Source organism: Varroa jacobsoni, unplaced genomic scaffold, assembly GCF_002532875.2.
Source record: "Varroa jacobsoni isolate VJ856 unplaced genomic scaffold, vjacob_1.0 scaffold_825, whole genome shotgun sequence".
Taxonomy (NCBI): Eukaryota; Metazoa; Arthropoda; class Arachnida; order Mesostigmata; family Varroidae; genus Varroa; species Varroa jacobsoni.
Genome location: NW_019213727.1, coordinates 1 through 13,889, shown reverse-complemented (window position 1 = coordinate 13,889; position 13,889 = coordinate 1). Strand labels below are relative to the sequence as shown.

Here is a 13,889-nt window from a genome sequence, read left to right as displayed (position 1 = left end):
TGTCGTTGTGTAATTTTTCCATACAGAAGCACAAGAAGTGTTTTTAAAATTAGACGCAGCGATCTTCTTTCCTATAATAACGGCATCGGATATAAAAAACAACACTACTGAAGTACTGATTAACGTAATAATTTATTTCTATTTTTCGATATTTTTACATTTTTTCGCTGTTAGCAAGACAAATGTATCTTATTTTGAATTTCTTTCACCATCGTTTGTGAACTTTATCGTCTTTAGTTTAGAACGTTTCTAAAACATCGATAGTTAGTTATCGTATATATATAATATCGGTATAATATCGAAGAGCGTTATGATGCTGACGAAAATGGCATAAGGGTCGTTATTGGGGTTGTACCTATTGGGGTCGTACGTTCACGAACATGATTTTCTATCCGTCGTAGGCGTGAATAATTGAATGAGGTTTAATGAAATGCTTCATACCGCTCTCCTCATTGCCGACACCAGCAATGTGATGGGTACCGACATTTTCTTTTCACCGACTCTCGCTCACTTTTTGCCTGCAGGGGCATCAAAAGTTACGTTTTGCTCACTTTCGCTTTGTAACGTCTGCCGTAACCTTAAGGACTTCTCATGCAGTTCTTACAGTGATTAGATGAAATGTAGTTTGCCCCATGTCTTCCTTAACTGTGATAAGAGTCTTTTTAGGAAATTAGAAATATTCCTATACCAAGGAATACGCAGTCAGGCGATCTAACTACAGTAAAATGTCTGCCGTTTGCCCTGCGCACTTTACGCTCACATACCCAGTTATTAATTATCGTTAGTATTTCCCTACAGTTAGTCCTGGTAAGCAGCAAATGTCGCGGTATATTCTCGTAATCTAGTTACCCATTTCGAAACAGCGTGGGCGTACCTAGTGATTGAGATGCATGAGAAATACAGGAATGTAGTCCTCGTCGAACTCCTTAAAGCTACTCAATTGAAAACCCATCAATCGTTTTGGTTTGCATTTTCACACAGCATAAGCCTGTAAATCGATCGTCATTTTGAAGCTTCCAAGCTATCGGTTAAAGATAAACCGATAACGCAGCCGGTCAAAAATTATATGAGAATTCGACTACACAAGGCACTCTTACATAGAGATCGGCAGCCTTCGTTTCGTGTGGTAGGAAACAGTATATAGTTCTGACTCGTAATCCATAAACGCAGATAGTTCTCCAAAGATATATTCAATTCAGCACAAAACAGTCTAGCATAGAGAAAAACAATTTTCGTTTTTCTAAGTGAGAGGCATGAGCATCTCCCACGTGTGTTCCCAGTCGTTGTCAAAGTCTTCTGAGAATAGCTGCGATGCTTAACATCTGCGATACGAAAGACAGCCGAGATGGTCGTGCGATCCTAAAGGTTAGTAATAAACACCCAAAAATTTCACAAAAACAGTCAGTTACATCCTGGCAGTCGTGTATATGTATGTGTATGTATATAAACAACCGCAATGCCAGTACATAGCTAAGCTTTCATCAATAACAGTTAAATTATTTTCGACAATATTTAAGACTGAATTCGTGCTAAGGCGTGAACCTAAAAAAAGAATCCAATTAGTATTATTAGCTGCAAAGTACCCCACTTTTAAGGTTACGTTATCATACACACGCAGTAATCTCAGCGAACGGGCAAAGATGTTCGCTCCGGAGAATCGGTCTCAAGACTCTCATAGACTATTATACCCAAGGAGCTTAAGTAGCTAGAGCCGAACTAGGTTCTTGACAACTATACGATCTAATTAACCTTTAAAAACAAACGTCACAAAGGTTTTAGGAGTTTTGATTGATAAACATACCTTTTGTATTTGTTTTTGTCATCACTCTACCCAACTTGTCCAATCCAAGTAAGTTAATTTTTCCTCTGAAACAGCGATTTTAATAACAAATAAAATTTTCAGCCAGCCACAAATCTGACCGATTCCTAAAGTAGAGCAGGCTTGGCATGTTTACTGTGAAAGCAATAAACTTACGTAATAACACGGAGCCAACATTATTTATAGAATTTTATAGGCGTTTATTATAGTCCCGTAAAGTTACCCAGAGTAATACCAGCACCGCTTAGCATTGTAATTTACATTGTTAAGCATTAAAGTATAACACTGAAAATCATTAAGAGCAGATTCAAAGATAAGAAGAAGCTATGTTAATTGTTATCTATTTTTTTTTGTTTGTCCATTAACAAGTTTTTATTACAACATAACAAGTTTTTATTTTTCTTTTATTTATATTTATTATATGTTTGCCGTGGACGAGTTTTGATTATTCCCTGTGGCGTAAAAGATGCCTGCCAGTGATTCGTACCTAAAAATGTATATTGAGAATCATGGAAAAAAAGAAATGATAGGTGAAAGTTAGACAGTAACACTTGGAACGAATTCAGACGCTCATTTGTTAAACGTGTAACCAAGTTACAACTTCGACAGAATTTCCGTAAACAATTTATATGGTTACACTGCCGTGATTAAACTTGGCCGCACCGAAAATTGCCTACTTAGCATTATTACTGCGTATATTTAATAGCAAGTCAAGATTTCTGCATTGTTTCTCAACACAATTTGAATCTTAGTAGAAGCTGAATGTAGTCTTTGTTAAGTAAATGTACCTGAAATTGATTATGTATTGCTCTATATTCAATACGGTCAGATCCTGAGCAAAAATTAACCCAGAACATCAGTGGAAAAGTAACTAGGTGGTCCTTGAAAAGAGTACCTTCAGGCGCTGCAATTTGAAACCGGAAATTGCTGTGTGCATTGGCCCGGGGCTTAATATTAGAATTTGTAATCAAAGTATGTCTGCGTGATGCACCGCTCGTATTGACCAATGTTTCTTTTCAGACTCGTTACGAAGTCGCCTATATATCAGGCAAGCCCGTCGAAAGTAAAAGTCCCTGAACTATACCATAATCGGTCACACACTGCACGTAACAGAGTTTACAAAGTTCAGTAAACGTGACATAGAATTCTTATAAGTATCTAAAAGCATCACAATATTTAGGCCTTTAATTGCTTATTTTTATTTATCGCACAACCAGGTGCGTAAAGTCTCAATTTCAAATGCATCGTCATAGCTAAGCTTATATATGTTTATGTATAGTATAACTCAGTGGGATTTGTTTATAATGGTTTTGTTCGATCATTTTGTGAGAGCCACTACCTAAGTGTTCTGGTCTACTTATCATTAATATTTTAAGGCGTCGTATATGGGAGGCGACTACAGTTCGAGTTCTCTCCTAACTTCGAATTTTCATATATAAGAATAATTCCTCGTATACATTAGCCTCATAAATATTTGAACCACTGCTTTCTATAGTAATGCGCTATCCTTTGCCCGTTTTTAAGCATACATATACATACATACACACACATGCACGCACCACTAAGCACGAAGTACGCATCATATTCTGACAGTAAAACGGCATATATATATATATATATATATATATATATATATACAGATATAGAGTGACAAACGTGTGCTCAGAAGGTGGCAGTTAACGTGCTACGGTAAGTCTGTACTCTTCTTGCAAAGCTCTACTGTGTTATAGATTTGCAGAGATTGCACAACACAATTTCCAAATCGACTAGATGTTCGAAGTACCTTTATAAACGACCTGGCTATAATTTAGGTGATTAAATAGTAACCTCTACAACCTTTATAGAGAAAACAAAGCAAATAAACAACACGTTCCCTTTCCGTATCGCTTATATGCTAACAATAATAATAATAACCGTGCCTCCCGACCATACCTGTGTTGTACCGCCGTAGTAAAGCCACTGTAATAGATTGTAGAAATATGGTAGTAGGTGACCGCACCCTCACGCCCTCTATCGTAGCTCCTATGGAGGCGATAATTGCACACTATTTTGTAATATATTTACCCTTAAATAAAAGTACATTTCAATGCAATTGAAATATAGAGAAGGTTGTCTCCTAGCTTTGCAATGGACGCAAAAAATTCCCGTGCCTTTCTCCTCGAAGAACTGGAAAATTCAGTTCTGGCACTGGAGCTCGCAATGTTGAAATATCAGCAAGGTCAGCTGTTCATCTTCAAGACTTTGCCGATCTCGGACAAACGCTACGGCGAACCGGTGCACATTTGTTTGTTTGGTCATGATCAGAAAGCCCAAGACAAGCCTACTTTAAAGTGGTTAAGAGTCGAATTCCTGTTGCCTCCGTCCCTTGACCTACTTCCATATGAATCTCCTCTTCCTCTTCGGGATGATCCTCTGATTAAAAGAAATTTTAAGAACAATATTAGGAAATATCGACCCAAGTTACTCGAAAACTAGCCCTACGTAGTTTACCACTGGGTTTGGAACCCGGAAATTCGAATCATTAATTTTTCTAAAAATGATAGCAAAGCTACTGAATAGTAACGCAGTGTGGATAAAAGGATACCTTGAGGAAAATGGTCGTGACTTTTTTTGGCTTTATCAGGCTGTCCACCCCGGCAGTTTTTGGTGATTCGTCGCTCAGGCTCGCATTCCGCCCCGCTGCGGTTAACTCCGGCCTCTAACTTGAGAACTTTTGTGCGCAGGTTCGTGCGCGAATCGCACTTGGACCACGCTGCAGAACGGTTGTATTTACAGCCTAAAATGTATTTAAAGCAGCATTATTTATGACTTATTTACACGAGTACCCTGTGGACACCGTTGCCCATTGCACATTAACAACTGACCATTGATAAGAGTCACTCTGTCTTCAGTATAGTTCTCTTCTGCGGGATAGCCATTGTTCCCACTAAAGAGCAAGCTGGGTGAACTACGAAAGTTAACTCGCCTTTATTATTGTTAACCCATCCTACCGAGTTTAGTGGCCTTGCATTTACGGGTCATCATCCGAGTTGGCTCGCAGCTATCGCGCAAAAGCTGCACCTGTGCGGGCGGAAGGCCCTGTTTGCTGAATTTTAGCGTGTCTGTCCGAGTCTTCAGACCAGTGTGAGGGTCACATTCACTCCATGAGCCCTTTTTATAGCGGCACACCACTGAAACAACATGGGACGCAAGTTGGAATTATGTTGTTTCCTTCTGCAAGGCCCGAGCCGTCTCAGCATATCCATTAGAATCCAGCCAGCCCGTGGCCCACCTAGGTTTTACTTTACGTTAGTCAAGTGTAATATTTTTCACTATTGAAAAAAATTATTGTTCTTTTCAAAATTTAACCTTGCATACAGATGCCTAATATTAAGGGTGAAATGCTATCTGCTATCACTGTCAATTCTAATCATGCTTGTTGGGAAACGGAATTCGTTTCCCTATTCAGTATTAAATTTGAATAGCAATGATGATGAATGTTACCTGTCCTCTGTTTGTGATTGTGACTACTTTGCCCTTGACCGGATTTGGACAAACGACAGGGTCGTGTTATCTCTCTAGTAGGCTCGCAAGCGGGATTATTTTTTTTTAAAACTAACCGACGCCTCTGTATGTTTGATGCCATCTCGCACTCTCCCCAAGGTTCCTTCTTATATTTGCACTTCTCTACAAAGTCACACGATAACAGATGAACAATAATTGAAAATTATGTGTATCTCACTAGTGCCGGTAATAATAATAGTGTGTTTAATCATAGTATAGGTATCGACTAAGCAAACACTGAAAAAGCTACAGAAAATATCATAAGTTAATTCTTGTAGCTCCACCTCCACCACCAGCGTTCGTGCTACGCCACACTATGAAACTCTACTTTCTTTGGCAAATCGACAAACTAAACAATGCTGTTTTTGGCAAGAAACCTGTGCGGTGTAGCCCTTTTTCTTGCCTCCTCGTGAAGTGTTATTCTCAAGGCTGTGTCAGGGCTCAGTTCATTAATGACGCGTGATAGTATTCTCCTACCTCTGTAACCACTCCATTTGTCTCCACTTGTTCTAAATATCCACTGCTGAGGTACATTGAGGGCATGAGCTCTGGGAAACGATGAGGAAAGCATAAACCAACGAAGGCCAGTTGTATCAAGGCAATGACCCAAAGATCACTAATTTCTGGCGCCCTTATGTGCGTGCGTTCATAGCATGGCGTTCGAACGTGTTCAACAAGCGGTTCCGTGGTAACGATTGTCTAGCTAGTCAGCGTTCACTGTCCCAAATATGATCCATCATTTGCGGTGTACTAACTACTCGACGTTAACAATCGTCACTGGTCGACGATAACTAGATGTGTGTGTAACATAGGTGTGACGACAATGGGGTACGACGAGCCGATATATCATAAAGCGCATCCGTAGAATCTGACGCCTCGCGTAAAATACAGCGCGAACAACTCTGATGACAGGTAGCATTGCATTCATAATGGTGAACGGCCGCTTATGAGTTGCCTGGGTCACTACGTGGGCAAACAATTAGGGAGTGTCCAGCGCCTACTGGCGCAGCAGAACGTAGAGAGCTCCATATCATGCGAAATACAGTGTGACCGGCATTGCCACGTCAAGCAACGCAGCTAAATCGTTACGGCCGACTGGAATGGCGGCTAAAAATTGGGTCTTATAATAGATGACATCTCAGTGGTGTTGTGAGTCATTTCCGCTTGACACGAATGCTAATCTTCGCTCCGATGCTATTTCGGCTTTTGAGATCTCTGCAGACTGACCATAACTACGACCACGATGATTGAGTTGATCGGGCTAGTTGTGTTATAGCTATTTTATTCTGGTGTTAAAACGAAATTACAAGATTCAATAGAATCAGCAGCTTGTGGCACATTAGTATCGACATAAACATCCGCAAATAGTAGAAGGAAAAGTCTGGCTAGACACCCTAACGAGGCAGTTTGTGGCAGGTAATCTATTTCGTCTAGTAATCACCCGTAAGGGCTTTTACTGAACGTCTTCATTACTCTTATTATTGTTATAGCTTACCGCTTTGAGGTGGATTGGCCTGTCGCCGGAAGGCCTTTCCATAACGCACCCGCTCTACTCTCGAAATGTGGAAGCGGTCTTCATGTGAGCTCGGATTAAGCGGCGTTAGTTGGATCGCAAGTGTCGAGTCCAGCGAACGAGCGGGCGCTGCTCATGTATTTTTGCAGGCAAATCGCAAACAAACGAACACTGATTTACACTCCTCGGGCCTTGTTCGTAAATAACCGTCTCGAAAGTATTGCTATATAAATATAATTAATATTCTCGTTTATTAATCAAACTTACCATGGCTAATAGCTCGCTCGAAGGTATGACTTTGAGTACCTCCAGGGGTTACCAGAAACAACAGGCAGTTTACCCCAAGCAGCACTCCCTGAATGATGTTACGCAACATTCTCAGCCCCCTTTAACACTCTACAACGAATAAGCAACGATAAAACCAGAAATGTTATGATGTGTTACAATATTGAACTTATTTACACCTTTGTCACGTACATTAAGCGTAATGCTAAACAAATATCGAACGACATCACAGAATAGTTCGACCCGTGTTTTTATACATTTGCAAACGAAAGGCACGCGCTAGCTTTCGCTTCGCACTTTTGCCAGTCGATGGAACTGCCGAAGCGTATCGGTGAGCGAATCATTCTGTTTATGGACGAAGCTATATAACGGTTAGAACTCCTCCGTGAACTTTGTTTTTCCGCGTGGACCACCGCTGATGACGCATTCCACTCTAACGGGTCCGTCTGAAACGTATCGTCAGTCCTTTCTCCCTCTGCAGAACGTTGTCTTGCGTGCTCGCGGACAGAAGATCGATGCAACTGCTAGAGGTGCCTTGTATTCATCAGCAATGTGCTTTCCCTTTGTCCTTCATCTATGCGGGTTAGTGCACGACTACATTCGTATATTTCAACCTTGTGGACCTACTCACCGTGTGAGACAGCCGTAGCATATGCGCAAACATTGCTTTCTCGGCTCTATTGAATAATGGCGTCACTGGCCATATACGCATGGGACTATGCGTATGGTTTAAGGTAGTACTCTAGAAGTGCTGCTCTGTACTGTCGAGTACGTAGAAGGGCTTCGATCGACGCCGCACACCTCACACGTTGCCATTTACCTAATGCGGTTACGGCAAAGATGATTCGGCCATGCTTTACTCGATCGATTGACAGAGTGCATTCATCGGTAGCTCATCGCTAGCCAGCCGTCAATGCTTACCACAGTGGACAATGTAAGACATCAACGTTCATGAACGTCGCGTGGATCGCGGGCAGAAGTTCACATTAACACATAGCCATTCGGCTACATAGATATTACCTCGTTACCATTTAGCAATCGAATCTGCTCGGAATGATGGCGCTTTTGAAATAGGGTCCGACACCAACTACTCAATCGGTTGTGCCGTCAAAGACTAAAATACGGCTCTATTATATGGGGATAGCCGTGGAACTGTACAGACCGTGAAAACAGTAAGAACTTTTACCGTTATGTGATGTAGGAAGACGCACGGTTCGGCCACGAGTTCAGCGGGCCCGAAGTCAAACTCGCTCTCCAAAAAACAACACTAATCACGTTAACAAATTACAACTATTCGAAGTTAGTCAGATGCTACACGTACGCATCTGATTTCCTGATCGTGTAGAACCCTACACTCGAGAAAGATCACTCAGTAAACGGAGTAAGAGTCCCAATTCGCATCTATATCGTCCCAGTTGTAGCCAGAGGACAGGAACGGGATTTGAGTCGATTGAATTGAAATTTCCGTAGATTTAATACATACATTTTTATATAGCGGCCGGTGTCTTTCTAGTGACAAGCATTGTCAATCTTCCCTTTTTCAGGTGATCACTGACTGTTCGCCTTATATCAATAGTCGTTTACAATGATTTTTCATGAGACGTTTCGAGGCGACAATGATAAGTCGTTGTAAGAGGCAGCCATATCACGGATGCTACTTTTCTAGCTGATTACCGCTTCTGTTTGTAACGATGTAACGTAATCTTCCTCACCTTTTTCCGTTTGCTCGAATAAGCAATCTAACTTCTGATACAGCTGTAGGTAATTATCAACAAGCGTAAATGGCGCGTACCAATAAAGATGAGATTCTCTAACGTACACTTGTAAAACACATTATTATTATTGCTACGGTCGTTCTTCTCCGAAATAACAGCTATATTGAATCGAGGTATCAAGAGACCGTTCTTAAGATGTAGGATTTTTTACAATACAACAGATCGACAATGTATAGACTTCGTGCTCCGCGCGAGAGACATGTAAATCCGTATTAACGAAACGTTCCTGGCAGATTAAATAGAGTCGATTCGGTAATAGTGTGTTTCCTGTTTATAGGCTCTTTTTCTTGAGGGAACACAATGCCGTTAGCTGCGAAACGTAACGAAAGGGCGCAAAATAAAGAGCGACCTGAACAGTGTTCATTGTCCTCTCTGGAGCGTTATCTCTTGCCCCAGCGCGTAATACGTTGCGCCATAGCTCGTACGACACGCACGATAGCCGGCGCTAGTGCAATCAATCGCTTAGAGCGAATCCTTTCACTGCTTCGTAGCCGTCTTCACTATAGCGTCACTTGGAGTTTACTGAGAGACATGCGCTCATACACACGCGCTAATCCCTCCATAAACTCATCCGTACTGTCTCTAAAACGACTCGAGGTTCTACAAGCCGTAAGCCAGCGGGACGGCCGAGCACAATTTCTCTCATTTTGTCTTTGTCGGTTTACCCAGGAACGGAGAAGCTTACTTAGCAGGACAGATAGTAAACAACACTGCGTTGATTCAATTAACGCGAGACCAATCTTATACATGTACTGTGACTGGTGAACGTGCGCATGACCGAGCGTATCCTACTGGGAAGCCACTTCTAAAGCCGACACTTATGTGGACGTAGAAGCATGAAGACGGAACGTGTTCGTTTGAAGGGGTCACGTGAATGACTTATTATCTAGTCTAATTTATCAACCGATTATTATAGAATTGATTATAAAAGCAGTTGTCTCTGGCAGTATTACATGTTTTTTTAGTCTTAGGTGTATTGCGTGTAAGTTGTTGACGGTGTACGACGACAAAAGGCTTAGTTCTTTTACAATTGCTATTGTAAATCCTACCGCTCGACTGCTACTTAAATATTGTAAACCACATAAGCTGGTTCATACGAATCCTTTTACGAACGTCTTATAAAAGTGTCCTCAGTGCTATACGCTTATTTCACCCAAAGTAGGTTATCACACACTGTGTAGAACACCTGCATCATGTATTTCGTACTATTTAGAGCGCTCTCCATTTACATCATAGCAGCGGTACACTCCAACAGGCAAACCAGATGAGAATATATGTGTGGTAATAAATAATTTGTCGATAGATCGATGATGGGCACAGCTGGATTCAGAGGCTTGCAAAAAAATTGTTGAACAATGAATCTTGTATTGAAATGAGAAGGCGTCATAACCTAGCACCACCCCCAAGGGGCGATCTCATCAAGTAGCCTATACGTTCACACGTGGAACTCACGTGGGCCGGCGATTACCCCCCAAGATCGAATCTGGGCTAAAAAAAGAATTTCCCGCCTCTTTTTCTTGTCTGAGCTAGCTATCGCATGCTGTCAATGAACGATTTCGAGAACGTCTTAATTGTGTTCCTTAATGCCGGTCGCACCCAAAGACTGTCTCTAGCTCATATCGACTGTTGTTCAGAGCAGACGTCAAACTTCGATGCCCACTATCAAAGCCTGGCTTTTTAATAAGAAATGTTCACCGTTGTGCAAGCAGAGCCCCACAGCAGATAACCCCTGCTCATATAGCTGAGCCCAAGCTAAATGTCTAGTTTACGTTGACAATTACAGGTCAGGTATCTTGGAACGATTCACTGGTCGATTATCTACGGTGTCTTGTTTATTTTCAATGACCCTTCGTTTGCGTGGGTTTGCCCTGTTTTGGTGAAGCTACCTAATGAAGGTCCAAAGCGAAAGGTCACTTCTGGTCCGCGATTTCGACACAGATGGCAATATCGGGAAGAAAGGTTAACAGAAAGAAAGCTCACGTCGAAAAAATGCGTTCATAAGCCTTCTGAGTGTGCCATACCGTTTGTCTATTGTATTCTCCAATAATGACTGAAAATACCTTAGAGGATTCAATTGAATTGAATGTATTATGACAAAAGTCCAATTGCTTTATATGAACGCTGTCCTGCTGCAATTCATCGTACGTACATGTGTAAAATACGTGGCACAATCCCTAACTGGTTCCGGCCATGTTTAAACGCGGCACGTATCGACGGCGCTTAGATTCGAAAATTTATCAGGCGCTTATATAATAACAGTCCGATTTCCCTCCTAATTTGCTACTCGTATCTAACTAGCTCAATGCTGGTTGACTCAAGAACTGGGCGAGGTATCTCTATTAAATAAATGATGACGCATGCTTAGAGTAGACGGTTTACATGGTCAATAAAATGGTACTCAGAACGTCGATTTAGCCAACAGCGTTCTCTTTTTCAAGGTAAGCCTTTTGCCAAACGCGAATAGACATCTAACAAAGACAGCGTTCATTAACTAGTAGATGAGTGAGGATTAGTCACTTTGTCAAGTATTTACCTCGTGGCCCATTACTGAAGCCCGATCAACTGCCAGTTGCAGAACACATCCAGATGTATCTAGAAGCCTACACAACAGGCTCGATACTTGGCAATAGCGGTAAAAACACATGCTTTCTATTCAAAGTAACATGCCGTAAATCATCTCGCCGGAATAGGGGTACTAGCATCACTTAGTGAGTCCCCAAATGGTTCATTCCTTATGGAAATCTCGTTGGAGCAGTGATGGCATCTCGGTGGAAGCAGGTTGAACATTACGATCGGGTGGATGTATTGCGCGACGATTGGCTAAATTTACGCAACATAATTGACATTTTCATTAATTCAACTTCGTTTGTATTTTAACTTTATCAGCCTATTTTGCTCGTGATAAAAATTCTGACTTCTTCGATTGTTTTCGTAGACCTGGATCCAATCTGAATCTGAAACTCGAGGCGCTATCATCATGTCATAGGCAATCACTGGAACAGCTTTGAGCCTAAAGTCTTATAGATAAAATGAATGATTCTCGCTGGAACCCTATAATATTCAGCCTTTGCGATTCCAGCAGGCTTTGGGGCCAATCCCACTGCCACCGCTGCGAACCAAAATATGAAAATGTTGTTACAGACCTTAATATTACGCGGCCATATCAAGTCAACGTGTGACATTGGAACGTCTAGTGATCACGTCAGAGCACCGTTAACCTCAAGGGAGGACTAATAGATGAATAATCGGAAAAAGCCTCAATGTAGTGCTTTATATTGCGCTCTGTCTGAACATTATGCGGTGCGTACATACGCGTACGTACGTTGTGTCATAGCTGATACTGCCAAGCGTTCGATTCGTATAGCAAAGGAACTCAACTAGTTGTTCCGACTACGTGCATATATTGTTTATTTAATACGGAAGTATTGATTCTGTTGCCTATATATCGCTTGTTTTCTGTTTTGTATCCGAAATCTCGTATACGCCTACAGACAAAAAGGAATTGCGCGCCATGGAAGTAATATATAGACGTACTGCAAAGCATCTACCGAAAACGGTCTCGTTCACCCATATTAGCTGGCTAACTACGATGTTTTCCGCTGTGTTTCCCATCGTATTGTTGCCAGATCTGCTGACTATTTATAAAATATACTATACAAGTACATTAGGTTGCACTATACGCATGTTATCAAGTCCTAGACTCGACCTAAGCGTATAACTAACGAGAGGCACGCAATACGCGAAAAGCAACTATGTCATGATGAAAAGATTTTCCGTGCTGTAAGCTAATATTGCAAAGTGTCTAGTAGTCTGAAAAATCAGTGGGCCCGAGTTAGTTCGCACGTCATATAGACGCTGTTGGTTGCAAGCGAATGAAAAAAATCAGACGATAAACCAGGGAAAAAGGAAATAGACGCTAGGAAAAAACAAAGCTGGGTGACGCTAGGGCGCGTCTGTCGGAAATTTCACAGATCCATCGGCTGGCAGCGGGCTTTAAGTCGCTTGAGAAGCCCAAGGGCTCAGGGCTGCGCTGTTCCTGATACTGTGACGTACAATGACGGTACGGAAACCATACGCCAAGGTTAGGTCGTTACTGTAAGACTGCTGGCGCAGCTACTACGAATAGAGGCTGCATTGACGTTGCGGTTGCGTTAACTTTTGTACGTAGCCTTAGTTTAAAGGCTGGCGAGATGCCAACGGCAAACAAGGAAAGCTCACTTCCAACTTGCCTCGTTGGATGGACAGGCCAAGGCTGGCTGGAGAGAAGATCTGAAACGCGCCCTATTGACAATGATGATAATGTTCGCCTGTACCTTTCTGTCGCCTAGAGGCCTCATCGAGGCCTGGTCGCCACTGCGACTCTGTTGGGCGAGATCGGGCCCGCCGCTTTCGTTTCCGGGACTACCGAGCACAGGGAGATGACGTCAGCGGCATTCGGGCGCCGTCTCGAAAGGACACGGGTCACCGGCTTATGAAGAAAAGGTCATCGTTAAGAGGGGTTCGGTAGTTAATCGTTGTCGGTTTGACGCCAGTTACTGAACGCCGCGAAAAAACTGTCTGTGGAAATTTTGGCGACGTGGCACGTCCAGTTGCCCAGATAGTGAAGCTTGTAGCAGAGGCAGTGGCATCCTTGAACGTAGAACGGTCGGCCCTAACCGAAAGCGTTAGTGAGGCGCCGGTCGTTAGTTGAGATTGGCGTTCTCACAGAGTAGTCTTTAGAGAATTCTGTTAGAGCCGGAAAGATATACAACATTGCTTTGTCCATTTATGGTCTGGCACAAGTACTTTTGTAGACGTAGCACAAGTACTCTACAGTACAAATTTCGCTTCGTTTTTTGGAGCACTACTAAAAAATATATGACGCATCCTTTTAATGCTTCAGCTGTCAACGTTTTTCCTGTTAATAATATACGGTAGAGCCGCTGGTAATGTATGCGCAGAGTAATCGACACAG

General features: G+C 42.1%; 1 protein-coding gene across 4 annotated transcripts; it reads right to left on the bottom strand.

The window, feature by feature from the left end:
• Window positions 1-2,994: 2,994 nt before the first annotated feature.
• On the bottom strand, window positions 2,995-9,273 carry LOC111264176 (uncharacterized). 4 transcript variants are annotated; one of them, XM_022839851.2, is made up of 7 exons: window positions 8,347-9,273; window positions 7,143-7,271; window positions 6,858-7,004; window positions 5,303-5,485; window positions 4,810-4,989; window positions 4,404-4,595; window positions 2,995-4,231 (listed from the first exon to the last, which is right to left on the bottom strand). In XM_022839851.2, the coding sequence occupies exons 2-7, from the start codon at window positions 7,249-7,251 to the stop codon at window positions 4,140-4,142; spliced, it is 903 nt and encodes a 300-aa protein (XP_022695586.1). In that variant the 5' UTR covers window positions 7,252-7,271; window positions 8,347-9,273; the 3' UTR covers window positions 2,995-4,139. The 4 variants fall into 4 exon arrangements, with proteins under 4 accessions (XP_022695586.1, XP_022695587.1, XP_022695588.1 ...); XM_022839852.2 differs by having other exon boundaries at window positions 8,644-9,273; XM_022839853.2 differs by having other exon boundaries at window positions 8,873-9,273.
• Between the last annotated feature and the right edge of the window lie 4,616 nt (window positions 9,274-13,889).